The sequence below is a fragment of the Eleutherodactylus coqui genome, chromosome 3 (assembly GCF_035609145.1).
Source record: "Eleutherodactylus coqui strain aEleCoq1 chromosome 3, aEleCoq1.hap1, whole genome shotgun sequence".
NCBI lineage: Eukaryota > Metazoa > Chordata > Amphibia > Anura > Eleutherodactylidae > Eleutherodactylus > Eleutherodactylus coqui.
In genome coordinates this window covers 139,978,807-140,006,405 of record NC_089839.1, presented here as the reverse complement: position 1 = coordinate 140,006,405, position 27,599 = coordinate 139,978,807, and the positions used below count along the sequence as shown (strand labels likewise).

The 27,599-nt window shown below is 46.5% G+C and overlaps 1 protein-coding gene across 2 annotated transcripts; it reads right to left on the bottom strand.

The window, feature by feature from the left end:
- Positions 1-3,032: 3,032 nt before the first annotated feature.
- RAB7A (RAB7A, member RAS oncogene family) lies at positions 3,033-27,599 on the bottom strand. 2 transcript variants are annotated; one of them, XM_066596157.1, is made up of 6 exons: positions 27,446-27,599; positions 9,339-9,407; positions 8,363-8,489; positions 7,429-7,647; positions 7,168-7,296; positions 3,033-4,629 (listed from the first exon to the last, which is right to left on the bottom strand). In XM_066596157.1, the coding sequence occupies exons 2-6, from the start codon at positions 9,389-9,391 to the stop codon at positions 4,534-4,536; spliced, it is 624 nt and encodes a 207-aa protein (XP_066452254.1). In that variant the 5' UTR covers positions 9,392-9,407; positions 27,446-27,599; the 3' UTR covers positions 3,033-4,533. The 2 variants fall into 2 exon arrangements, with proteins under 2 accessions (XP_066452254.1, XP_066452255.1); XM_066596158.1 differs by lacking the exon at positions 27,446-27,599 and adding an exon at positions 12,815-12,887.

The following is a 27,599-nucleotide window of genomic DNA, read 5'->3' as shown; positions in this document are numbered from 1 at the left end:
AATTGGCTTACCCAATGTAAAATTGTGAAGACTTCAAATATCCCAGCAGCTACAATAAACCTTAAAAAAAAGACAATCTAGAGAAATGTGCACAAGGACGGTGGTCCGTATTGGATGCCTGAGATCTACGGGCTCGCAGGCGACACTGCATAAAAATCAGGCATGATTTTGTAATGCAAATCACTGCATGGACTAAGGAGTACTTCCAAAATTCATTGTCTGAACACAGAGGTGCAATCCACAAATGCAACTTAGAGCTGTAACATCTAAAGAAGCAGATATAGATATATATATATCTATCTCTCAATACTAGAGATGAGCGAGCATACTCGTTAAAGGGCAGATACTCGAGCGAGTATCGTCCTTTTAGAGTACCTGTCTGCTCGTCAGAAAAGATTCGGGTGCCGGCGGGGGTGAGCGGTGGGTTGTGGGAGTGAGCAGGGGCGAGGAAGATCTCTCCCACCCCCCCACCACCCCCGTCAGCACCCGAATCTTTTCTGACGAGCAGGCAGGTACTTGAACAGGACGATACTCGCTCAAGTATCTGCCCTTAACGAGTATGCTCGCTCATCTCTAATCAAAACACAATTCAGATATTCCAGCGTCTTCTCAGGGCCAAAGCTCATTTACAATGGACTGGGGCAAAAATGGAACACTGTTCTGTGATCAGATGAAGCAAAGAAATCCTTTTTTTGAAGCCATTGACCGTGTCCTGCGGACTCAAGAGGCGTGGAACCAACCAGCTTGTTAGCTTACAGTTCTGCATCTCTGATGGCATGGTGGGGTAAGAGGGTGTATTAGGCCTCCCTCACACAGGGCGTCTTATACAGCGTTTAGCGCTGCCTTTTCAGCCCAGCCCTAAACGCTGTACAACACTCCCATTCATTTCAATGGGGCTGCTCACACAGGGCTGAAAACGCAGCGCGTTGCAACGCTGCGCTTTGACAGCGATGCATGTTCTATTTTGGGCGTTTTCAGCCCTGCGTCGCCCATTGAAATGAATGGGCAGCGGTTTTAGCACTGCTAAAAACCTGGCAACACTTGGTGCCGCGTTTTTGGCAGCGTTAACCGCTCGCCGATTTTTGGGGTGAGGGCTTGTAATAGAAGCCCTACCCCGAAAAGCAGTCCCAGATAGTTATAGGAAAAAAAGAAAGTAAATACTCACCTATCCGCTGCAGTCCGGGTCCCTGCCGCTGGTCCCTGCCGCTGGTCCCTGCCGCTGGTCCCTGCCGCTGGTCCCTGCCGCTGGTCCCTGCCGCTGGTCCCTGCCGCTGGTCCCTGCCGCTGGTCCGGGCTTCCCAGGTTTGAGAACCCCGCCTCCGGCAATAGAGTGCTGTGATTGGTTATCGGCACGCTCGATGCCCAATCACAGCCCTTCATTGACTGTCTCAGCCAATCAGCACCGGCAAGCTCTGATTGGCTGAGACAGTCAATGAAGGGCTGTGATTGGGCATCGAGCAAGCACCGACAACCAATCACAGCACTCTATTGCCGGAGCCGGGGTTCTCAAACCTGGCCTCCGGCAATAGACTTGGGAGTGCCGAGAAAGCCCGGATCAGCGGCAGAGACCAGCGGCCGCGACCCGGACTGCAGCGGCTAGGTGAGTATTACTTTTTTTTCTTCTTCTTTTCAGCATTCTTGGCTGCGTTTTCAGTATAAAGTATGGCAGCGCTGCTGAAACGGGGCGGAATCTGCAGTAACGCAATGTTGAAAAACGCTGCGTTTCTGCAGACGCCGTGTGAGGGAGGCCTTAAGGCCGTTCAGGATGTGTAAGCAGCCCATGCCATAGGCACCATCAACGCTGAGCAGTATATAGAGGTTGTAGAACAACATCTACTCCATCCAAATGTCTTTCATCGAAAAATTTGTAAGTTTCTGCAAGACCCTGCTTAACCCCAAACCGTATCCATCACAATAGCATGGCTTCCAGTAGAAGGGTCCAGGGTGCTGCACCGGCCACCTGCAGTCCGGACCTTCCAGTAATAGGAAACATTTGGCGCATTATGAAATGAAAAACCTGGTAAAAACCCAGGGTTGTTGAGAAGCTAGAATCTTACAGACAAGAATGGGAAAACATTCCTCCCCCAAAACTCCAGTAAATTTGTCTCAATTCCAAGAAGAGGGGATGCTACACAATGGTAGGCACAGCCCTGGCACAACTTGTGAGATGTGTTGCTGCCAATTTCTAATTGAGTGACAAGTGAAATAGAAAATATAGTCTCCTTCCCCCTCTATGTGTTCCATATTCTGCTGAGAATGAAATCTGGTTAGATGAGATCTACAGAGTATTACATTCTTTACATTTTACAGTGTCCCAACTTTTTTGGAATTGGGGGTGTGGGTTGTACATCTAATATATAAATTTTCATGGGAACCGGGTGAGAAGCAATTATGTAATCTTTTTAAAAGATCTTCAGCATGCCAGAAGACCAATTTTTCTACTTTTGAATACATACAGTAGCAGAACCAAGCTCAGTACACAAGTACAGCAACAGAACCAGGAACTATATTTCACCTCTATATGGCCAGTTTGAGAAGTGTATACCAAGAACACATTTTACAGTCGTGTTCCAGTTTTAACCTGAACTCCATTCATAGATCCCGATCATGCTGTAAGCACGGTAAGATTAGAAGCAGGAGCATACAAAGGACTCATGCTACTCACGTTACGAGGGGATCCCCATTAGCAAAACTCTGCCTCCCTCCCCAGGAAAAAAAAGTAAAAAAATTCTATCAAAACAACTTTTATAAACTTGGCAGGCTTAGACAGCGATTCACCTTGTTTACATCTTTAAAAAAAAAAAAAAAAATCTGCTAAATCTGTGCACAGTGCACATAGGAACATTAATGGGCTATCATCAGCCCATTAATGCAAAATAATTTATTCTTGCTACTGAGGTGAAACATATCCAAAGGCTACTGGCAGGAAAAGGGTTTCTGTGGCTTAGATTGAGACTAGAGTAGAGCCCAAAATAGAAATAAAATTTATAAAAACGGACGATTAGGCAATATACAGAGGGATCACAACACAATCTTTTCTTGTTAAGTTTATTGGCATCATTTTCATCTTTACAGAAGAACCCAGCCTACACAATAGGATGTAGACTGCATGGAAGAGAGAAGAAATAGAAAAAAATAGAAAATAAAAGTAACCAAAAAAAAAAAAAAATAGAAATGCTAAATGGGAGCAAGCTACAAAAACTCAGAAAAACAGACATTAGGTTGACTAAACTGCTAAGGAGGTTTTAATGAGAGCCAGAATCGCAGCATGAAGGGGGGGGGGGGGTGAAAGGGCTCCTAATACTATGTGTTACCACCTGTCGGTTGAGTGGATAAAAACAATTTGGGGAAATCTACTCTCCAAATCTAAGCATAGTAAGTGTCCCCCTGCAGACATAAGTTTATATAAAAAGGAGAAACAAAACAAAAGAAGGTGGTGGGGGAGAGAATCAGATGACATAATACCTATACTTAACCATACAATAAAGTCCAATATTCACATCATTGTTACAGACCTAACTGCAGTCACGGAGCTATAGACCACTGGGGTAGTGAAATGAATGAGTAGCAGTCTGTTTAAACTGTACCCATTTAATACATTGGAGGCAACCTTTTTTGTAAGAGACAGGCTCAACATTCAGCCATTAGCTGCATGCCTGGTTCCTCAGGGGCGGGTCACTAGCTCCCACTGAAATGGATTGGCTAAATATTGATGTAGCTTCCCCTCCACTGTAGGAGGGATGAGAGGCTTGCTCCTACAAAGCCATAAACTGCGTCAGAGAAAGCACACAAATTATAAGGAGTCCTTATTTTCTTACATGTTTTCAATACTTAAATCAAAAAAAAAAAGAAAAATATACTTAAACTAATTTATACATTTAATTGGTTGCATATATTAACATGTACTATAAGTTTCTGACTTTTCTGCTCTAAGAAAGCATGACATAATTGGATTCTGTAAAAAGTTCCGATTTGTTAAAAGTAATAAGCAATTAACAGATACGATACAAAACTCAAAGACCTTATGGAAACTGGATGCAGAGCTTGCAGAGAATGACAGGATATGCAGCCTTCCTGATGAGAGCTTTCAATTGGACACAGAACAATTAAAAGGGTTTTATTTAATTTTGTCATATGTTAATTATACACACAAAAAAAGTAAAAAAAAAAAAAATCCCATCTCTCCACAAGACAAATTAAGTTATGTTCAAACAAAACAGTATATGTATCTCACAATAACCGCTTGGCGCCTCCAAAGAGGCCTGCAACTCTGCTTGTTGCAGGCCGCTTGGCAAGGCAAAGGTTAAGCCAACATGGGCACGCAAGTCCACAGGGAGGGGAGGGGGATTACTGTGTTCTGCTTATAATACAGGTGTCTGTTTATCCGTTTGGACCGGTGCCTTGGAGCTGGAGAGGGTGCAGGCGATTAATATTTATCCTTTACACTCTGGGCAGGAAGGAGGGAGGGTCTCGTGTTCGAAGGCCTAAGTGTGATATCTGTTAGTGAAGGACTCCGGGTTCACCTTCTCCCTCTCAGCAGCTGCAGCTCTCCGCAGAGGCCTTTGCTCGATCGTTCTTGTCTAATTTAATTGGCTCTGGGAATTCATTGTAGAGCTCGACCTCCGTTTCCTGGAGAAGTAAGAATCGACATGTCAGCAGTCCTTCTCAGTGCAGACAGAATAAAGTGATAACATTTTGGCTGCCTGCAGTTGCCACTAGAGGGAGCTTCTTGCAGTCAGTTATACATTTAAGGCAAATTATGTAGCAAGCGCCAGTTAGTGGCTGCAAGCAAGCATAGTTAAAAGGTGTTATTGCAGGAATTCTGTTCATACTAGAAGTCCTGAAGTACAGTCAATGGTTTTATAGCAAATTTAAAATTTCTAGCATTTGGGGGGGAAAAAATGAAAGGGTATATACATTTTTATTTTGCTTGTGTCGTACCCCCTTTCCCTTACCCTCCCCATTGCTGTCAGAGGCAGCCTGAATCTGTCTCCTTTACCCTGTGGCAGCTGGCACTATAGTCCCTTTCCATGTCCCCTGTAGAAGCTGGCTTCTAAGCTCTACAGCCATGAAAGTAGAACACCCTCACAGCTCATTTACTGAGAAAATAAAAACAGTCTGGGTCGTGGAACGAGGTGATGCAAACATGTTTTTTGTTTGTTTCTGCAAAAAAAAGTAATGCTATAGAAATTTGGCATTGCCATAGCTACTGACTTGTGGAATAAAAACAGGTACAAGACTGTAAAATAAATAAAAAAAAAATAGTGTTTTCCCATCCCCATGCCCCTTAGGCTGCCTGTCCACGGGTGTTGCGGTATCAGAAGCCGGCAGACAGATCTCCTGTCAGCCTGACAGATAGGCCGGCCGCGAGCGGAGAAATCGCAGTGATTCTTCGCTTATAGACAGGGATTATCGCCGCGGGGAACGTAATTTAAACTCAGGACAGGCAGCCTTAATAAAAGGGTTCAACAGTACATTATATGTTCCCCAAAGTGGTGCCATTAGAAATTTTAACTCTTGCAGCAAAAAAAAAAAAAAATCCCGCTCAACTAGGTTGACAAAAATAAATAGTGACAATAAGAGACAAATATTGTCTGGTTAAGGTGCAAAAATGGCCGTTACTGAGGGATTAACCAATCATTATCAAAACATCTGTCAACAGATCTACGGAGCAATAAGTCCTAGAACAGCCAGCAGGACAGGCGAACGCTCGTTCACATCTGCACTAAGGCTTCCCTTTTCCTACTTCGTTATGGGAATAGGAAAACACAGATCCATCTTATGGCAGAACCGAAAGGCACTTGATTATAATGGGGCCCATTTGGTTTCTGCCTGGCATTTTATAAGACAATAGTACTGCATGCATTGCCAATTTGTCCTGTATTGTAACAGCACTCAGCCACACCAATGTGAACAGGCCCAAATATATAGAGTTCAGGGATATTACCCTCAGCCTAAATATGGTAAATCACTGACCACATGTAACAAAGTAAGGCGTCTCCCTTTAACCTGTGGACTGTCATGTGATTGACAACATGCCTGGTCCTTCTACATTGAGCTGCACTGATAATACGGAGAATATTGCAGCGCTGCTGTTTAAGATGCCAGCTGGCAGAGGACTGTGCAATAAGGGTGCCATCTCCTGCAGCACCAGCTGGGATACTACACTGCTGGACCGACGCCTGAGGTTCAGGTCCCCCCCCCCCCCCCACCATGCCGCTGAGGGGGGAGCAACCACTCGAGTGTCATTTAGCTCATTAGGAGTTACTAGAAGCTTTGGACTTCCCCTTCCATATTTTCAAGATTTTGCGTAGTGGGGGGGGGGGGGGGGGGGGGGGCAGCAAGTAAATATTTCACTGGTTGGAGCTCACGTTGCCCCTTTATAGTGTTAAATTATGAAATTCGGGTTGTCAGCAGCCACTGGAGAGCGCTCAAATTAGTATACTGCTCCCATGTAGTATATATAAATCTGACCAACAAGCCCCCTAAGATGTGGCCGCAGGCAGAAAGGTTTCCAGGACTACAATATTGACGACCAGTCCTCTGGTCATAAATATCCAAATTGGTGGTGGTCCACCACTCGGGACCCCTGCCAGTCAGCTGTTTGAAGAGGCAGGGTGCTAACGCAAAAACTGCCACCTTTGCCGTGAGCCAGGCACAGCAACATACATGTCCTCAATATCCAATCACTGGGGGTCTGCCACTTGGGACCTCCGCTGATAAGGCGTCTGCGGAAGCCGCCTTACTTTGGTGAGCACTGTTGACACTTCACTGCATACCAGGCTCGGCACCATACATGTAGTAGCTGCCGGTATAACAAACCCAAAATAAAATGTTAGACAGGACTGCAGAAATATACCATGAAAAAATAAAAAAATAAAAAAATTGAGAACTACAAATATAAAAACAGAACATAAAAGTGCAGCATTAATACAAGGTCACACATAAGACGTTCCCAAAGAAAATCACACTTCTATAAACCTACAATAGGTGCAACCAATCTTAATGGCATGCATAAAGTGTTACCATGTAACCAAGGATTTGGAAATCCCTGTGCCCCGATGCACACGTTTCACCCTTAGCTTTTCCCCTGAACGAAAGGATCTCTAATACAAGATCCTACATGGCGGCGGCCTGTAAGGAAGAGCGGAGGCTTTATTGGCTTACCTGTTTCAGTGCGTTCCGTGCAATGGTCTGAAAAGCCTGCTCCACGTTTATTGCCTCCTTAGCACTGGTTTCAAAGTAAGGGATGTTGTTTTTGCTATGACACCACACTTGTGCTCGCTTTGTGGTGACCTGTGGAAATGAGGGAAATGGAGAAGTAATGGGGGAGTTACCACAATTTAAGTGGAGAACCCCTTTATTATAGGCAGAAGCCGCACGTTACAGACGCCACGTCAATACAGTAAAACAAGGAGGATCTCTTACTTGTCTGTTTTCAAGGTCTATCTTGTTTCCAAGGACAACAAATGGGAAGTTTTCGGGATCCCGAGGACTGGCCTGGATAAGGAACTCATCTCTCCAACTGTCCAGAGTCTTAAAAGTGTTGGGAGCCGTGACATCAAAGACAAGCACGCAGCAGTCGGCCCCTCGGTAGAAGGCCACGCCTAGGGACTGGAACCGCTCCTGTCCAGCCGTGTCCCAGATCTACAAGAGGAAATCACAAGTCATAGACAAAGGAGGGGATGCTTGTACCATTGTCACCAGCCAAATACAACTCTTCTCCCAAAAGGGAAGGCCACTTTATGGCTGGGTTCATATACAAGCTCAGCCAGATGCCAGGATACCTCAATACTGTAGTGAGTGATCGCAGCGCCAGACTTAGTCACACATGAATTTTTAGGCTTGGGTTCCTAAGTACTAACCCAATAGCCTGCTATAGTCACCGAGATCTAGGCCGCTGTTTGTGGAGCTGCTCTCGTTAGAAAGCTGCTTTGTTGCTCCAAGATTTTTTACGACTCCAATACCTCAGTGAAAACTGCAGAGCCATGGATACTCTCTGCTCGGTCATTCACGTGACTCGTCATTTCCTTAGTTCCCATAGAGACCAGCACAATACTAGATGAGAATGCACAGAAGTCGCTTGCAAAGAATTTTTAGGCTTTAGAAAAAAAAAAAAAACACCACACATCACAAAGCTGCTGGATGGCGTGCAGATGACAAGTGGCACAGAGCGTGTGTCATGGGCTCAGCAATACAAAAACGCTTTACATCCGCGGCAAAATTGCATGTTGGCGAGTGTGATACTGGTGTGCGAGTCACCGCCCGATACCGCACTCGCCCATGTGAAGCTAGCTTTAGAACATTTTTTGGCAGATTAGTATACACCTTCAAGTTTTGAGGAAAGGAAATAGAGTCCTACCTGCATTGTGACCAACCGGTCATCCACCATCACCTCCTTGGTCAGGAAGTCTGCCCCGATTGTAGCCTTGTACTGATTAGTGAATTTCTTATTAACATACTGGTTCATGAGTGAAGTCTTGCCAACCCTAGAAGTATTAGACAGCCATTAACACTAGACACAGTTTGCCTACAGTAATGCTGATCCTCCTTACCACATTATCTCCTCACTAAACTTCTCCAGCCCCTTCCTCCTTGTTTGCTCACAGCAAGCCGCCTTATGAGCAGGCATTCCTCACATTCTCCTTCCTGCAGATCAGTGAAGGTCACTGGCTAGGAAGGAATGTCGATCTATTGCAGAGACAGCGGGCATGAGCAGTCACTGAAGTAACTCGGCGCTCCCTGCCAGACTGATTTAGTGACATAACGTACATTGCCGGGCAGAGAGGAGACTTCCTGTGAGTGTACATAACACAATGTAACAGGAAGCTGGAGGTGGGGTGATCCCCCACGGACTGCAGGAGACAGAAGATCAGGAAGGAGAAGATATGGCAAGTAGACTGACAGCAGAGAAATAAGTATAGAATGTATTTTTTTTAAATTTTTTTTTATGACAGATCCCCTTTAAAAAACAAATTACTAAACCATGCTAAGATTAAAAATCTGTAGTTTTCACCCCATAAAAAAAGCAGCAAATTACTGAATGCGTAAAAATGAAATAACTACTTCTGCAAACCACTTCTGCAAGCCCCTTCCTGTAGTCCCCGTAAACTACTGCAGGGATTATGAAGGACATTAAAGGCATCCGTTACCAAGAAACCAATATCCGAGCTGCCACCACGTTGTTAAAAGGCATCTCTATAATGTGACAAAATCCCGCTTTATATCCAGCACGCCCAATATGCTTATGCACCACTTCTGCAACAGCTGGGATAAAAGTTTCCTAGTGATAGGGCCCCTTTAAAGCTAACAGTAGAAGGGGCTGCTCTTCCACTCACCCAGAATCTCCCAGGATGATGACCTTGAGAAGGACTTTCTTCCTGGAAGTCATCTTTCAATAAACAGAACTAGAGAAGGAAAGAAAGAAGGGCGATTACTCAAGAGTAACACGAGGAGACCTTGCAACACACAATAGGACTGAGGAGCTTCTCTATTGGAAGCAGTGTAAAAATTAGCACAGTCAATGTTCGTATGGCTCGAGACCCTCCCCAAAGGTTTAACCCTACTCATCATAGAATAGCAGAGTTGGAAGGGACCTCCGGGGTCATTGGGTCCAACACCCTGCCAAAAGTAAGATCACTAAATCATCCCAGACAGATATCTGTCCAGCCTCTGAAGACTTCCATTGAAGAACTCGCCACCTCCTGTGGTAACCTGTTCCACTAATTGATGACCCTCACTGTCTAATATCTAATTTGTGTCTCCCTCCTTTCAGATTCATCCCATTGCTTCTCGTCTTTCCTTGTGCAGATGAGAATAGGGCTGATCCCTCTGCACTGTGACAGCCCTTCACATATTTGTAGACAGCTATTAAGTCTCCCCTCAGCCTTCTCTTCTGCAAGCTAAGCATTCCCAGATGCTTTAGCCGTTCCTCATAGGACATGATTTGCAGACTGCTCACCATCCTGGTAGCTCTTTTTCTGAACTTGCTCCAGTTTGTCTATGTCTTTTTAAAATTGGGCTGCCCAGAACTGGACACAGTATTCCAGATGAGGTCTGACCAAGGAAGATTAGAGGGGGGTAATTACCTGACAATCTAGACCAGTGGATTTCCTCAAATTTCCTGGAATAGGCAAGTATAGTTTCTTTCCTTAATGACAAACTCCTTTACGCGTACCAGCCACACGAGAAGAGGGGTATGTTAATCTTCTGGCAGCAGTGATTGGTCCACTGAGGTGACCACTGCAAGGGCCACATACGACAAGGGCAAGTTTGGTAAGGAGAGGAAGCTGACAAGCCACAAGCAGCAACAAAAAGCAGTACAAGGTATTTCAGCAGGGCGGTACTGATCCAGCAGAGAGCAGCGACCGGTTTGATCAGGTTATGACTATAGGGAGGACAAGGGAGAACAGTCTCCAGCAGCACCAAGTATTTCAGCAGGTGTGTGCCATGGAAACTGGGTGCAAAATTAGGTTGTAAAAACCAGTAGATCCATAGATGGGATGGGTTGTAGCGATCCCAACAATGAGGGGAGAGGTGATCAGGACCAGTGGGGGGCCCCCCCACTAGTCACACTTATCTGCCCTGCGGGTAGGTGATGAAAGTGGTTGTACCAAACGCTACTTTAATGATCCAGACTGCAGTGCTGCAGGACTGTCAGAGCGCCGTGCGTAGGCGAGTGTTGGCAATGCAGAAATGTACATCAACGTTTGTAGCCGATTTCATGAGCCACGACCCCATCCGCTGCTCCATAGACAACCGCACAGGAAGGACTTCCGAAATAATCGCTAATGTCAAAAGCATTTAGTGCTGGGATGGATTATCTGCTCCACCTGCATTAGAGGAAGGTACTGCCCGCACCCTACAATCAAACACTTCACCAGCTCGCTGTGGCAACAATGGGTGAGGCAGGAGAGCCACGGTGCAAGTACGCATGACCGCTGCTCTATGCAGCCTTGGTGCAAAAGGTTGGCCATAAGCAGCCCATAATGCCATGATCACACCACTGGAATAACAAACGCGTGGCGTTCACTGAAGTCCATGCCCGGCACGTATTTCTGCTGCAGATTTGCACTGGTACAGACAGATTCGCACGCAGATTTAGTCCAGGCCAGTGTCCAGAAGTACAGTCCTAAGGACACTGCGGGACGGTTGCTGAGACATTCGATTCATCACAGACCCTGCGAACAAAACCTCGAGTCCCACAACACACATCTATGGCTGCCAAACTCAGCAGAGGTGCAACAACATCAACACATGGGCTGCAGAGTACGAGCCACAAGATGGCTGCACGAAACCAGCGACCAGGATGTTGGCGTGTTACACGGGATGCCCATTGTCTCAATAGTGGCTCGAAAGAGAACATAAGCGATCGTTTGTGTAAACACTGATGAGCGAAGATTCACCAACCTGGAAGTAGTCGCTGTCCGATCAGGTATTGTATGGTCAGCTTTCAGCGAGTAGCCAACAATTTCACAGGGGGCGCGCTTCAGCGATCGCAAAGGTGAACAATCGCTATGTAAAAGCGCACAAAACAGCCGTTCATATGCCAACAACTCGCCATAACGATTTACAGCAACTATTTGAATGCTAGTCGTACCATGTAAAGCCACCGTAACCTGCAGAACTCCAGCAGGGGTGGAACTACAACTATCAGCATGCCCCAGCAGTGAGAGCATGGCACTTTACGGTTAATAGCCTTTTAACAAATCTGCAATCCAATAACTACAAACTATCGCGTTCTTGAAATCAGACACTCAACACTTCCTGGAAGTACCCGTACAGATATATATTGGGCAAGAGCATCGGCAAACAAGAACAACTTGTGACCGGTCAGTGGTGACTGCGTTCAGCCTAAGATGGACTTGTACAGTAACATAATGACTCTCCTGCGACCCCCTAATGGCACATCACTTTAAGGCTACTGTCACACTGCATTTTTTATGATACATTTGAGGTCCCGGAAAGCTGCCAGCGCTTACAAAAGGCGCATAAGTTGTTTGGCCCCATTCCATCCGGACCCATCACTACCACAGATACTATAATGGCGTATGGGCAACAGCGTCACAGTGCGACATCCATTCACAAGTACGTCCGGAGCTCCTCATGGCACACTGAATACCATTACAACCTATGGCGATAGAGGTGTTAGATGCCATCGTAGACTGTGGCGACATCCGTTTAGTGGATACTTATGACTGGTTATAAAAGGTCGCCCACGGACGACGGCGGCCATTGCTACGCATCCATCACAGCCCTAATAAAGGAAGCCAGTGGCAGAAGAGTCGTCTGTCTGTCAGCGACTAGTAAAGGCGGATACATTTCCTACAGCTGTCCAAAAACATTTTCGCGCCTGCTTGGAGCAGGCAGGGATTTGTGACAAAACTTGCATTAACATTAAAGGAGAGACAATGGCGCCAGCGGCTGCCACGGTCCTGTCAGTCAACTACAGCAACTTTGCAGCTTTTTGTGGATCTTGCCAGTTTGCTCAAGTTTTGTGCCAGTTGTGACTTATTCGGGTTTCCATTACACCAAAAACTGGTATAAAGTGAATCAACGCAGGTCGATACATCTAGCCTGGAGTCTCCACTGCTGAGAGCTTCTCTCCAGGACGCCGTTAACCCCGCGCAGACTGCAGAATTCACCCCCTCATTAGAAGGTGGAGTCCAACGGGTATCCGATGACTTCCGTGCCGCATGTCAGTTTCCGCGGACGCCGCGTGCGGACGAGGTCTCACCCACTTTGCTGTTACAGTAAGTGCTGCAGAGGTCTGAAGTCCAGGACTCCAGGCAGCGACCTACAGTAAGACACTTACCTGTCAGCCGTGTGACCAGCGTTTCTCAGGTACGGAGCTCAGCAGTCCTGCCTTAATGATGACCTGACCTTATACCGAGCCGCAGCAGGTTAAAGCACCTGATGTATGAAGCAGAGCTCAACTACGCAGTCACCTGTCCAGCCCGACAATAAAACATGACAGAGGAATGCGGTCCGACAACGGCAGACATCCGGCCCAACCAAGTCACCGCAGACACCAACACGTGCCGCTGACTCACGAGAACCGGGTGATACATAACGGGAAACAACTTGCCTGGCGCAGAAGACAGAATATATTAAAGGAAAAGCTCATTCTTCCAGAAACAGACGGCCGGTCGTGATAAAAGGTGGAACTACATTGTAACCTCTGGTCCACGAAATGCGTTAGTGACCATCCAATCTCTGGATCAGAGGGGGCGCCGCTGTCCCCCTGCTTCCAGGTCTCATTTACACAAGATGGCTGACACAATCTTTAACGCACCCTGTACTGCTCCGATTGGCCGGCGCTCATCACATGACCAACTACAGCAGGTATGGTGTATCAGGGAGTCTAAGTACCAATGTACTGTGTGAATCAGCGGCCATCATGAACAACCGAAAACGGCCAGAACCGGAAGTTAGGAGAGACAAGGGAATATAACTGCCCCTCCAATCCATTGACAGATTGTTCCCAGGACTAGAGGATCGCCAGCAGGCGCCGCTGTCAGGCCTACTGCAGGCAAATGTGGATGAGCCCAAGTCCAAAAGGCATGGAACGAGGCGATGGGTGGCGATTGTAGCCCCATTATACTCTAATACCGACTGCTATTGGTAACAGCTGACACCCCTGCCCCCCCCCCCCCCCCCCCCACTGCTTTGAACAAGTACTTCTAGCAGGAAGCTACGAGTCCCTAATGCCCCAAGTGTTCAGGCCTCAAGCTCAGTCCAGGAAATGCCATTAATATACTACATGGCACAAGACCACAGATGAAGCGGAGGCTGTGAACTGGTCATAACACCTCTATTGTATTCCAGGACGAGATTAACAGAGCCATATTTTATAAACCCAATAAGGAGTCTCTAAAGAGACCTGGAGAGCTCAATGCCTGGCAGCTTCCTATAAAGCCCAACGATATAGTGTAATCCTACACAGAAGGGGTCTTCTAGTAATGTAATACCCACTTATGAAGGACCCATCATGACCACCAACTTCAAGGGATATTTGCATCTCAGAGTTTGATATGCAAGATGAGAATCTGCAGTATCCACTCAGCAATTGCAAAAACCGCAGAGCGCTTCAGCGTAACACCGTTTCCACAGCTCCCATTCACTTCAATAAGAGCTATGCAGACAGTAGCATGGGAAGCGTTTAAAGAAACCAGCATGGATGAACACAGAACTTGCACACGTTAAAAAAAAAGAAAAATATGTTTATCAAATGGAAAGAGGGGGGGGGGGGGGGATATATAAAGAAGAATATAATGTGGTCTGCAGAAAATATAGGGCAAGTGTCAGAAAAGCTAAAGCTAATAATGAAGTGAGGCTTGTAACAGAGGCCAAAAGCAATAAAAAAAATGTTTGGGAGGTATGTCAAAAGCAAAAGAAAAGTCAAAGATGCTATTGGATGCTTACAAGATGAAAATGGTGAATTGGTTAAGAATGATGTTGAGGTCGAACTTTTAAATTCCTATTTTGTATCTGTTTTCTCCCAGAAAGTAGATGGAACATCAACTGATCTTCCCTTTGCTATTAGGGGAATAAATTAATGCAGGATACCTATAAGCAGAGAGATGGTGAGGGAACACTTAGCTAACTTAAATGAATTCAATCTCATGGTACAGATGAATTACATCCTAGGATACTAAAGGAAGCAGCAGAGGTAATTGCTGAGCCACTCGCCATAATCTTTGAAAATTCCTGGAGAACAGGAGAAGTCCCAGAAGATAGGGAAAACATTTGCCCTTTTCCAATCTTCAAGAAAGGGAAGAAGGTGGATCCAGAAAACTACAGGCTTGCGAGCCTGACTTCTATACCAGGAAAGATCTTTGAACAAATTATTAAACAGCATGTATGCAAGTACTTGGATAAAAAGGGAGTAATTAACCAGAGCCAGCATGGGTTTATAGCAAACAAGTGATGCCAGACAAATCTAATTTCCTTCTATGACTGAATCACTGACTGGGTTAATCAGGGAAATGAGGTGGATATAGTATATCTTAACTTTGGTAAAGTATTTGACAAAGTATCTCATACCATACTTATTGTAAAAAGTGACCAAATATGGGATTGACAAGGTAACTGTAGGTGGATTGACTGAGTGATCATACTCCAAGAGTGCTCATAAATGGCTGCACATCCAAATGGAAGAATGCATCAAGTGGGGTACCACAAGACTCTGTCCTAGGCCCAGTGGTGTTCAATATTTTTATAAGTGATCTGGAGGAGGGAATTAATGGGAAACTGATCAAATTTGCCAACACCACAAAGCTAGGAGGGATAGCTAACACTGGGGGAAGAGAGAAGGTATTCAAAAAGATCTAGAAAAGCTTGATCAGTGGGAGGCAACTAACAGAATGGTATTTAACAAGGAGAAATGCAAAGTCCTACATCTGGGCAAGAAAAATAAAAAAAAGCACATACATAATGGGAGGAATTGGGCTAAGCAGCAGCACATGTGAAAAAGACTTGGGTATACTAATAGATCATAGACTGAACATGAGTCAACAATGTGATGCAGCAGCCAAAAAGGCAGACACAATTCTGGGATTATTAAGAAAAGCATAGAGTCTAGATCACGTGAGGCAATTATGCCCCTCTACTCTTCCTTAGTCAGAATACTGTGTCCAGTTCCAGCCACCCCACTTGGAACTTGCTCCAGTTTTGTCTTGTCTTTTTTTAAAGGAGTTACCAAGATGGTGAGCGGTCTGCAAATCATGTCCTATGAGGAACGGTTAAAGGTTCTGGGAAGGTTTAGCTTGCAAAAAAGAAGGCTGAGAGGAGACTTAATAGCTGTCTACAAATATCTGAAGGGCTGTCACACTGCAGAGGGATCAGCCCTATTCTCATTTGCACAAGGAAAGACTAGAAGCAATGGGGTGAAACTGAAAGGGAGGAGACACATTAGATATTAGAAAAAAAAAAAAAACAACAAAAAAAAACACTTACAGTGAGGGTGATCAATCAGTGGAATAGGTTACTACAGAAGGTGGAGAGTTCTCCTTCAATGGAAGTGTTTAAACAAAGGCTGCCCAAATATCTGTCTGGGATGATTTAGTGAATCCTGCACTGAGCATGGGGTTGGACCAAATGACCCAGGAGGTCCCTTCCAACTCTACCATTCTATGAGTAGTCGCCAAGCGGGTGGCTGGTAACTAGAGCAGCGGATTACTATCTTGGTCCTGAAAAGCAGAGATAGGAACATCCCTTTAATGCGATGGGAAGGCACCATATTCACCATTGCGAGGGCTAGAGCGCACAATTTCTGTGCAGCCGTTGAGCAATTCAGGAATATATGAAGGGAAGCGGAGGACGTGCGACGGGGAGCTGGGCTTCCAAGGCTTTTTTTTTTTTGAATACTCCTATTAAAGAGACAGTCTAGCGAAGAACAGGGAGGGCATTTATATTGTAATATGACCATTATGGAAGACAAGAAGAATACACCAAACTATTACAATATTCAAAATACCTACCGCCCCATATCATAGGCAATTGCCAAGTCAGCTGGATCTGTAACTAAGGGCATTCCAGCAACGGCAATGCAATGACCTAACCGATTTGTACTTTGTGTATAGTTATGAAAACCAAATCTAAATAACAAAGATTGCTTACAAAATGTAAGCTGAACGTGTAAAAGAGGGGTTCCTAACCACTTAGTGAGCACCCATACATGTTCTCACATCCTGGGTGCCTGGGCTTTAATCCCCAGGGGTCTGAGTGTGACAGCTTCCTGGTATCGGGTGCTGAAGGTAGCCAATAACCTGGAACTGTCATGGCAGGGGGATGGGGGAAAAGGGCACGGTGTGCATCCCAAGTCATGCAATTGTCGTTATCCAATTATGACGGCACGTCATAAGTAGAAGGAAAAAAAGTTAGTTTCATCTCCCCTCACAGATCTGATGCATGAAGGGAGCAAAAAACTAAACCTCCGGCCTCAGTGATGTCCTGTGGTATTCTGGTCCTGCAAGGACCTGGCGCAGTCTTCTGCGCATGCGTGCCAAAGATAAAATGTCGAGCACATGCATATTTGTAAAAATATGAAATTTTATTTCTTCTCCTCTAAATTGATTTAACTCCTGAAAAGAAAAAAGTGTGTAGTGTATTTTTTTTTTTTTTTTAAATGGTCATTTGTGAGGGTAGCTATTATTCTGACACCTATGAGCCTTTGCAATCTTGGCTTGGTGTTGGGAAAAAAATGTTTTATTTTGTACGTCTCCTAAATGGTTAAAAAAGAAAAAAAAAACACTAAAGTTTTTCCAATGCGCTTCCAGAATAAAGTAAACAGATGGAAATATACATCTTAAAACAATTTTTTCCTAATTTTGGCGCTTTCAATAAATACATAAATTCTAATTTGTCTACTTTTACCACCTAAATGAAGTACAATATGTGACAAAAAAAAATAATGTCAGACTCACTTGAATATGCAAAACCTTTACAGAGTTCAGGCCCATTCACACCAGCTGATTATCATTTAAGCGATAATCAGTGGTCTAAATGTGCACCCATCCTGTGAGAGCGGAGTGCTGATAGCATTGTTTCCCCATCATTGGGGAGAACAAGGGATCTGATCACAGACAATAGCCCTCGGTTATTCATTTGATTGAAGGCTTCATTTGCACACTTAATTGGTAATTGAGTAGCTGAGTTAATAGTTTATGCAAAATGATCGCTCAAAGCTGTTACAAACTGTCCTTTGAGCGATCGGATCGGCTGTGTAAACCGGCCTTTATTCTGATAAAGTGACAAATCAGATTTCCAGAGTTTGGCCTGGTCATTAAAGTGCAAACAGGCTTAGTCACGAAGGGGTTTAACATCAGTACTAGCAAGGGATCCCTCCTCATGAGGCTGCCAGCTCTGAGGACACAGCCGAACAAGGTGCCATGAAGAGGCTGACGGTGGCCGCTCTGTCCGCTCACACAGGCTATGAGAGCAGGGCAGATCTCACACTATATGGAGACTAGAGAGCAAGTTCTTCGTGGACAGTCACTTACAAGTCACTCAGGGAACGCAGCTCCTCCAGGTCCATCTATAAACTGTGGTGCAATAGGGCTGTTGGTGCGGCTTCATCACTATACACACAAGGGCCGTCTACAGGCTTCCCAATATACTTTAGCTTCCAGCTTATAATCTTCAAGAGATGCATCGACCGTCAGTGACTAAGACTACAGCTTAGGCTCTTCAGCTTTGTGGAGGCGCTGACCCAGTATAAGATGCTGGAACCCCTTTACAGTCAATGGAGTTAGTTTGGCACCATTATGAGCCTGATCATTAATCCAGGGAATTCCATGTTCCTGTTCCCATAACAGAGCAGGAAGAAGAACTTAGCCTTTTATTTATGGGCTGAAAAAGCAGTACGTAGCTAGCGCTGCTCTCTAGTTGCATCCAGTGTAGGCAATGCTCTGTGAGCTAAGACCGGCAGCAGCTGCACAAATATCTCCTAGCTTGCAACAATGTATGGGTCTGGAGTCCAGGATGTTTAGCTCACAGAGCGTTCCTTGTAGTGCCTGCATATGTCCAGGGTGGTGTCTGTATTACAGATCTGGAATGAAGTCCTGGAAACATTTTAGCATTTGCCGTTTCATCTGGGAAAGTTTCTCCCCATGTGCCAGAAGGCAAACAGACCCCCTTATAGTCAGTTCAGCTCTGAGGACAAAGCCAAGACAGAAGCCAACAGCAGCAGAGCGACTCTAGCCATAGCAGCTTGTAAGCAGACAGACCATTCGGGTTCTGCATATGCAGCATCCAACACCTTCACGCAAGTATTTGGCTCAGAGCTGGTGGAAACCCAACCATAACAGGGTGAAAGTGGGGTAAAACAAAGCATACTCGCCTTATAGGCCTCCCACACAGCCATTGCCCGCACCCCATGGCATCGCCAGCCTTGGGGTCATGTGAGGCTCCCTTATTTTAGCATTTTCTGCTCCTATCCACCCCTGTGAAAGGGACCTCATAAGTGGACGGGGACAAGTGCCGGCTGGCTCTCGCTTACTTTCATTTTCCTGTAGCAATGACCATTTCTTCGGCTCATCCACTTTATAGTATTGGCGGCAGCATATTCCTTGCTTACGAGAGGGTGCACCAACAATTCTATGCCCACAAAAAAAGATGCCAACAACAAACGAGCATTTATCCCCAGCCATAAGGAGTGCGTTTATAGTGTTATCGCCTGACGTCTGAGCGACACATCTCTGTTCGTCCAAAGACGTTACTGCTCAGGTTGCAGTCTTGGGGTAAATCAGAGCGGTAAGACTACCAGCAATCAACCTAAACACTTTATTATGGGTCATATGGAATACAAGCACCCAGAAGGTGTTACTTCGTTTTGAAAGCCTATCTATTCGAGCAGCTACAAAGAACGGCTTTGGAGGACCCGAGAGCCCTACATTTAATTTAAATAAAATTGTAATGCTCAATTTCCCCTGCGGGGGAGCTGCAGGTAAATTCAAACACTTTCCCCAGATAAGGTTCCCAGCGGCAGGACACACTGATGAGCTAGAGCTTTCTAAAAAGACGACACTGTGGGGAACATTAAGTGCGTTACATTCTCCTCCAGCGCTGGCCTCACCACTTTAAATGTACCAGATTTATCCTACAACTGTGCTGGGGATGGAGGGGGTTCAATCAGAGGAGCACATACTGGGGCTGCAGATTAATGTGCTCCCTGCATCTGGAAGGACTGGTGGACAGAACCAGGTTGGCATGCATTATGAAGACCTGCCATACCCCAAATGCTGGAAACATGACTTGTGTCGTGTGCTGAACAGAAACCAGAACAAAGCCACTAATATGAAAAAAAAAAAGCACCGCTATAAATCATGTGACGGCTCTTGAAGGGTTAATGCCAGCTTCAGCCTCCAAAACCCCAAGACTTAATTATTGTATGGAGGATCATGTGGTTAATCAGCTGCCTGAGTCACAAGGGAGGGACCGCACATGGGAACAAAGAAGCTGAATGATTTGGCATGAAAAAGCCCACAAGGAAACCCGGCCGTGAAAACAACACTGCAGGTTAGAAATGAAGATGTCTCTACAATTAGATGCCAGCCGGGTCACAGACTAGCGCTGCCAGCGGATCCCCTCCCAGCCGCTCAGGTCCATCTGCTGCACTTGAGATCTTGATTTACGACCTGCTGCAAATATAGACTCCACTGCCCACCATCCTATAAACAGACAGTAAGCCATAGATAAAGGCAGCACAGATACAACAGGACCAGATGTGCGTCTACACTGACCCATCACTGAACATCTGGCAGGTGACATCTTGTGACCAGTGACGCAGTACAGCCGTTTCACAACCTGCTCTCAGCTAATGTGCTGACCTCCCATCTGAGCAGAAGGCCACATTAGGCAGCCATGGGTCAACGTGGTGACTGACCACAAGCAGCCTATTTTTGCCTGGAGGTGTGGTGCCAGCATTCCTGAAGTCGGTGCGCGCGTTGTCCCCTTTCTGAACTGCGGTATCAAAAATGTACCAAGATTGTTGAACCAAGGACAGAAAGTCAAATAGCAAAGGAGGGAATAATTGTGCCCACTCCAAGGAGGAATCAATATGCGACAATACACTGGTACAATGAACCCATCAGTTGTGGAAGACCCATCTACATTACAAACCTCCACACCGCAGGTCCAAGTAGGCCTTCAAAGAGGAGCAGAAGCCATGTTCCCCACCAGTGTCAGAGGGGCAGGGAGAATGACGGAGACCCAGGCCCACAACACCTCAGTCATAAGAGACGCAGCTAAAAGAATAAATGCCCCTGCGCTGCTCCATACTACGTAGAGGAGACTTGAAGGCTCAATATCCAGGTATCACATTCCCCATCTATATGTTCTGTTTTCTATCTTACATTTCAAATTAAATTGAGAATAAAGTATTAGAAGCCATCTTCATCATCTTGTGGTGACATTTCTGATCCGTTTACCTGGATCTTGAGGAGACTTGGGAGCCTTAAGGTCACAGCAGCTGGCCACGTGTGGTTGATCCTAGAGAAGAGCATCAGGTGGCACATCTAGTATGTCAGCAACGTACAGCAATGGGGAAGTGACGCAGATTTCCATGTTTACCTTGTGGCGTATCTTATGTTGACTGGGGTTCAATAGCCAAAGACCAACAAGGATGCCACTGATGGGTATTAGTGTATCTCAACACCAGGAAGAACTGGTGGAGACAAAATTGACAGAGGGATGACACCCTCTGTAGCTGATTGGCTGCAGAGCTCAATGGGCTGCAGATCCTGGCAGCCCACTAAGCTCATTCAGCAGCTGGAGTGATTTGTGACAAGGACGATGGGTTAGGGTGTGGGGTAAGTGTAACAGTTAGCCTTACTGTTATAATATACCCCTCACCCTAACCCTCCATCCCTGCTAAAAAAAATGCCGGACGCTGCTTTACCTATGGCTCAGCATTGACAGTCAGTCAGTCAGTCCATCTTCCCCCCCACCCCCTTTCTTGCCTCCCTCCTGGCACGGTCAACTCCCGCAGCTGCTGCCCACGTGGCCGAACCAGCCGGAAGCGCTGTGAGTGGCGTCCCTGCTGCTGTGCCGCGCTCCCGCTCACCCAGTAGTCTACAGCTGCGGCTCCCGCTCCTGCAGCACTTGAAAAGATGGCAGCCACTTCAGCTGCTCCACCACCAGAAGCAGGCGGCAGCGGTTTCACTGGTGTCCCCGCAGAAGTCCACTACACTTCCTGTTCGGCTCCCCCTGCGGCCAAAGCAGGCGGGAGCGCTGTCACTGCCGCCCCGGGTCCCACTCCTCCTGCAGCATGGGTCCAGCTTCGGCTCCCTCGCAAAGGTCACCAACTCTTAGCTCCTTCCAGGACCTTAGCTTCTTGGCCCAATCGGGAGCTAGGTGTGCAACAGGAGCATTCCTCCTGTCAAACCCCTAGCTTCCGGTGGCATCAAGGTACACTAATACCCCCCTGATGACTCCATGTCATCACCGTGAGCACCTCACATGAGCCCAGGAAAGAAGTGAATGGACCTTGGACACATGGCAGGTGATCTGGAGTGATTAGTCCCATTTTGTGCTGAACTATATGGACATTTGGGTACACATCTGACAAACAGCATAAGGCTGTATTCCATGGGTGCACCATCGTGGTTCTGCAGTCTGGTGGTGCCATCACCATCTGAGGAGAGTTTTGCTGGCATGGTTTAGGACTGTTGGTCATCATACTATAATCCTTGAATGGTGAGCGCTATAGGGACCTGTCAGCTGACCATCGGCACCCATATCTTCAGGAAGTCTTCCCTGACCACAGTGCCATCTTTCAACAGGACAACACTAGGTTCAGCTCGGGTCACCAGAAAGTGGTTGGAGGAACACAACAATGAATTCTTCAAAATGCCAGCCTCCCAGAATGTAACCCCAGAAAACATGTTTGGGATATGCTGGAAAGGGCTGTGAGATCTACTCCCCTTTGCACTTAAAAAAAGCACCAACTGGCAGAGCTGCTGTCTCAGGCGAGCCGAGTGTGGAGGATGTTCACCACCATGTGGAATCTGTTCCCCAACACTCAAGAGCAGCGATTGCCCAAAAAGGTGGACCAACCCATTACACAGGGATCGTTCAGTACAGTTTTGCCAAGAGGGTATAGGACTCCGTTCTCCCTGCTCTTCACAAGAGGAAGACAGTTGCGATATGCCAAGCCAAGATTCTGGGACCTCTGACCATCAGCACAAAGACAGCTGAACGGGAAGAGCGGCAGGACCCAACATCGCTATTTGGTTAAGTTGTTGTGCCCACATTTAGGGCAGAATTAGCCCCTTGATTAGGTGGGCCGCCAACTGGCATCTTGACTAGTGCTTTTACCCATACATTACTTCCTTACAGTGCGCCACTTCTTGCTTCATTCAGGTCACATTTCTGTAATGTCCCATTATACAATCAGTATTATATATAAGTAGTGAAGATATACATCGCAGTCATAGAAATAGTGCATTCTGGGAGGGCTTCACCCTTAAGAAACTTTACCTACTTCCTGGACAGACAGCATCTTCCCCAGAAGGCACATGTGGTATAAACACAGCCTATAGATACCATTGTGTAATGCTTCATTTCCCCTGTAGGGCTGCTGTAGGGGAATTGAACACTTGATTCTGGGTTCCCCCTGTTGATTGCTGCAAGCCATGCTGTGCCCAGTGTATCAGCTGGAGACTCTTCTAGCAGAGAGGGAGCGTCCAAAGTGCACAACTCAACGGTGACCAGAAAAAGGGAAGTGTGGAAGAGGAAGGATGAGGGAACACAAGCGGTAACGGCTGCTGATGTACTGAGGACTCCATCACTCCCCCTCCCACCACACTAACACCACATGACAGGGGCAGTAAGTGATCCCGTAATACAATCAGGAGTGAGGCTCGGGAACAAGGAACATGCGGACAAGGAGACGGAGGTGCTAATGGGAGCGGGGGGCGCTGCATCATGTGACTGGCGACAGCTACAGCCAGAGGCCAAGCAAAGTGATCTGACAATTTCTGGAGTCCATTTGATCGGCTGGTATAACCTGCAAGGTAATTGGACACCTTCAGAGCGAGGCGATGGTCATCGGAGGGCTCCGCTATGGCGCATGTGACATAAGGTACAACTGCACTGAAGGGATTTCTACACAACAGAAGAATTTAGGTCACTGGTAGTGCAAGAATGATAAACCAAGACATTGTGCCACAGGACGCCCCCTACAGGAAGGTCACGTCTACATGTTACTGGCTTCTATGGAGGGCATCATCTGGTAGCGTTCAAAATCTAATGCAACAGGGCAATAACGGCGGCATCCTACAGAAGAAGGTGCAGGAATCCCCGTCCCGCCTCAGCCAGGTGTACGCCAAAGATAACCCTCCTCACGTGGCCAACAGCCAGAGAGCAGCACAAGGACAACCCTGGACTAAAGGTGGAACTGAAACCAAACAATGCAGTCATAGCAAGGAGCTACTCCATCCCTGTGGTATAAGGGGGGCTCACACACACTTGGGATTGCGTTTTTTTGTTAACGCGATTGTCAATGGGACTTTCTAATGTTAAAAACGCAACGCACCAAAATCACAGTTGCATGCATTGTATTTTTTACAATAGTAAGCCCCATTGACAATCGCGTTAACAAAAAAAGGCAATCACAAGTGTGTGGGAGCCCTTATAGTAGTTCTAGTCTTGCACATAGGGGGCGGTATTCTAACAATTCTCTTCTTGTACACGAGGGGGGGGGGGCAGTATTCTAGCAAGTCTATTCTTGTACACGAGGGGGGGGGGGGGCAGTATTCTAGCAATTCTATTCTTGTACACGAGGGGGGGGGGCAGTATTCTAGCAATTCTATTCTTGTACACGAGGGGGGGCAGTATTATAGCAGTTCTATTTCTGTACACTGAGGGGGGGGGGGCAGTATTATAGTAGCTCTACCCTTGTATATTTGGCGGGGGGGGGGGGGGGAGGAAGGGCAGTATTATAGTAGTTCTACCCTTGTATATTTGGCGGGGGGGGGGGGGGGCAGTATTATAGTAGTTCTACCCTTGTATATTTGGCGGGGGGGGCACTATTATAGTAGTTCTATCCTTGTATATTTGGGGGAGGGGCAGTATTATAGTAGTTCTATCCTTGTATATTTGGGGGGGGGGGCAGTATTATAGTAGTTCTATCCTTGTATATTTGGGGGGGGGGGGCAGTATTATAGTGGTTCTATCCTTGTATATTTGGGTGGGGCAGTATTATAGTAGTTCTATCCTTGTATATTGGGGGGGGGGCAGTATTATAGTAGTTCTACCCTTGTATATTGGGGGGCAGTATTATAGTATCTCTACCCTTGTATATTGGGGGGCAGTATTATACTAGTTCTATCCTTGTATATTTTGGGGGGGGGCAGTATTATAGTAGTTCTATCCTTGTATATTTGGGAGGGGGCAGTATTATAGTAGTTCTATCCTTGTATATTTGGGGGGGCAGTATTATAGTAGTTCTATCCTTGTATATTTGGGGGGGCAGTATTATAGTAGTTCTATCCTTGTATATTTGGGGGGGCAGTATTATAGTAGTTCTACCCTTGTATATTTGGCGGGGGGGGGGCAGTATTATAGTAGTTCTACCCTTGTATATTTGGCGGGGGGGGGGGGGGGGCAGTATTATAGTAGTTCTACCCTTGTATATTTGGCGGGGGGGGGCAGTATTATAGTAGTTCTACCCTTGTATATTGGGGGGGGCAGTATTATAGTAGCTCTATCCTTGTATATTTGGGGGGGCAGTATTATAGTAGTTCTATCCTTGTATATTTGGGGGGGGCAGTATTATAGTAGTTCTATCCTTGTATATTTGGGGGGGCAGAATTATAGTAGTTCTATCCTTGTATATTTGGGGGGGCAGAATTATAGTAGTTCTATCCTTGTATATTTGGGGGGGCAGAATTATAGTAGTTCTATCCTTGTATATTTGGGGGGGGCAGTATTATAGTAGTTCTATCCTTGTATATTTGGGGGGGGGGGCAGTATTATAGTAGTTCTATCCTTGTATATTTGGGGGGGGGGCAGTATTATAGTAGTTCTATCCTTGTATATTTGGGGGGGCAGTATTATAGTAGTTCTATTCTTGTATATTGGGGGGGCAGTATTATAGTAGTTCTATCCTTGTATATTTGGGGGGGGCAGTATTATAGTAGTTCTATCCTTGTATATTTGGGGGGGCAGTATTATAGTAGTTCTATCCTTGTATATTTGGGAGGGGGCAGTATTATAGTAGTTCTATCCTTGTATATTTGGGGGGGTAGTATTGTAGTTCTATTCTTGTACACTTGGGGGGGGCAGTATTCTAGTTCTACCCTTGTATATTGGGTGGGCGGCAGTATTATAGTGGTTATATTCTTGTATATTGGGGGGGGGGCAGTATTATACTAGCTATATTCTTGTATATTGGGGGGGCAGTATTATAGTAGAGCTATCCTTGTATATTGGGGGGGCAGTATTATACTAGCTATATTCTTGTATATTGGGGGGGCAGTATTATACTAGCTATATTCTTGTATATTGGGGGGGGGGCGCAGTATTATACTAGCTATATTCTTGTATATTGGGGGGGGCGCAGTATTATACTAGCTATATTCTTGTATATTGGGGGGGGGCGCAGTATTATACTAGCTATATTCTTGTATATTGGGGGGGGGCGCAGTATTATACTAGCTATATTCTTGTATATTGGGGGGGGGGGCGCAGTATTATACTAGCTATATTCTTGTATATTGGGGGGGGGGGCGCAGTATTATACTAGCTATATTCTTGTATATTGGGGGGGGGGGCGCAGTATTATACTAGCCATTTCCCTGTATATTGGGGGGGGGGGCGCAGTATTATACTAGCCATTTCCCTGTATATTGGGGGGGGGGGGGGGGGCGCAGTATTATACTAGCCATTTCCCTGTATATTGGGGGGGGGGGGCGCAGTATTATACTAGCTATATTCCTGTATATTGGGGGGCACAGTATTATACTAGCTATATTCCTGTATATTGGGGGGGGGGGGGCGCAGTATTATACTAGCTATATTCCTGTATATTGGGGGGGGGGGGCGCAGTATTATACTAGCTATATTCCTGTATATTGGGGGGGGGCGCAGTATTATACTAGCTATATTCCTGTATATTGGGGGGGGGGGGGGGGCGCAGTATTATACTAGCTATATTCCTGTATATTGGGGGGGGGCAGTATTATACTAGCTATATTCCTGTATATTGGGGGGGGGCAGTATTATACTAGCTATATTCCTGTATATTGGGGGGGGGGGGCAGTATTATACTAGCTATATTCCTGTATATTGGGGGGGGGGGGCAGTATTATACTAGCTATATTCCTGTATATTGGGGGGGGGGGGCAGTATTATACTAGCTATGTTCCTGTATATTGGGGGGGGGCAGTATTATACTAGCTATGTTCCTGTATATTGGGGGGGGGGGCAGTATTATACTAGCTATATTCCTGTATATTGGGGGGGGGGGCAGTATTATACTAGCTATATTCCTGTATATTGGGGGGGGGGCAGTATTATACTAGCTATATTCCTGTATATTGGGGGGGGGGGGGCAGTATTATACTAGCTATATTCTTGTATATTGGGGGGGGGGGGCGACAGTATAAGACCCGCTGTATGTGGCTGACAACCGCTGACCAGTAATGAGCTCTGAACTATAGTCACTTCCCATCCCCCACTGCACTGCCCAGTAGGGGGCGGTGAGGAGCACCAGAAGCTCCTCCCTGCGGGGGTCCGTGGGGTGTTGTCGGGGGTCCCGGCTTGTGGCGGTCTCAGGCCAGTGACACAGGGCGGGGAGTTCAGATGGCAGCGGGATGACGTTAGACATTACACCGGGGTCTCCCCGCATCTCTCAGGCCTCCCCAGGGGGTCTCACACAGGATGAGGCCTCCGACCGCCGCCATGTCTGCGGACCCTCTCCCGCCAGCGCCGCCCCTCTTACCGACGGTGAGTAGATGCCGGGTGGTGGGTGCTCGTGCGCCGGCCGCTCCTGTTCTCCGCCGGGCCGCTGCTATTGCTGCTCTTTGCTTCCTCCCTGCCAGCCCTTCTCTTCCCAGCGGAAGTGACAAGCGGTCATGGGGCTGCTGATGTCACCA

What these genes read in the sequence shown, in the direction of transcription:
- RAB7A (XM_066596157.1), bottom strand. Translation starts at nt 9,391, where the DNA reads ATGACTTCCAGGAAGAAAGTCCTTCTCAAGGTCATCATCCTGGGAGAT. An exon ending in ATCATCCTGGGAGATTCTGG is followed by an intron (nt 8,490 to 9,338) that starts GTGAGTGGAAGA and finishes TAATACTTCTAG; the next exon opens with GGTTGGCAAGACTTCACTCA. An exon ending in CACGGAACGCACTGAAACAG is followed by an intron (nt 4,630 to 7,167) that starts GTAAGCCAATAA and finishes TTACTTCTCCAG; the next exon opens with GAAACGGAGGTCGAGCTCTA.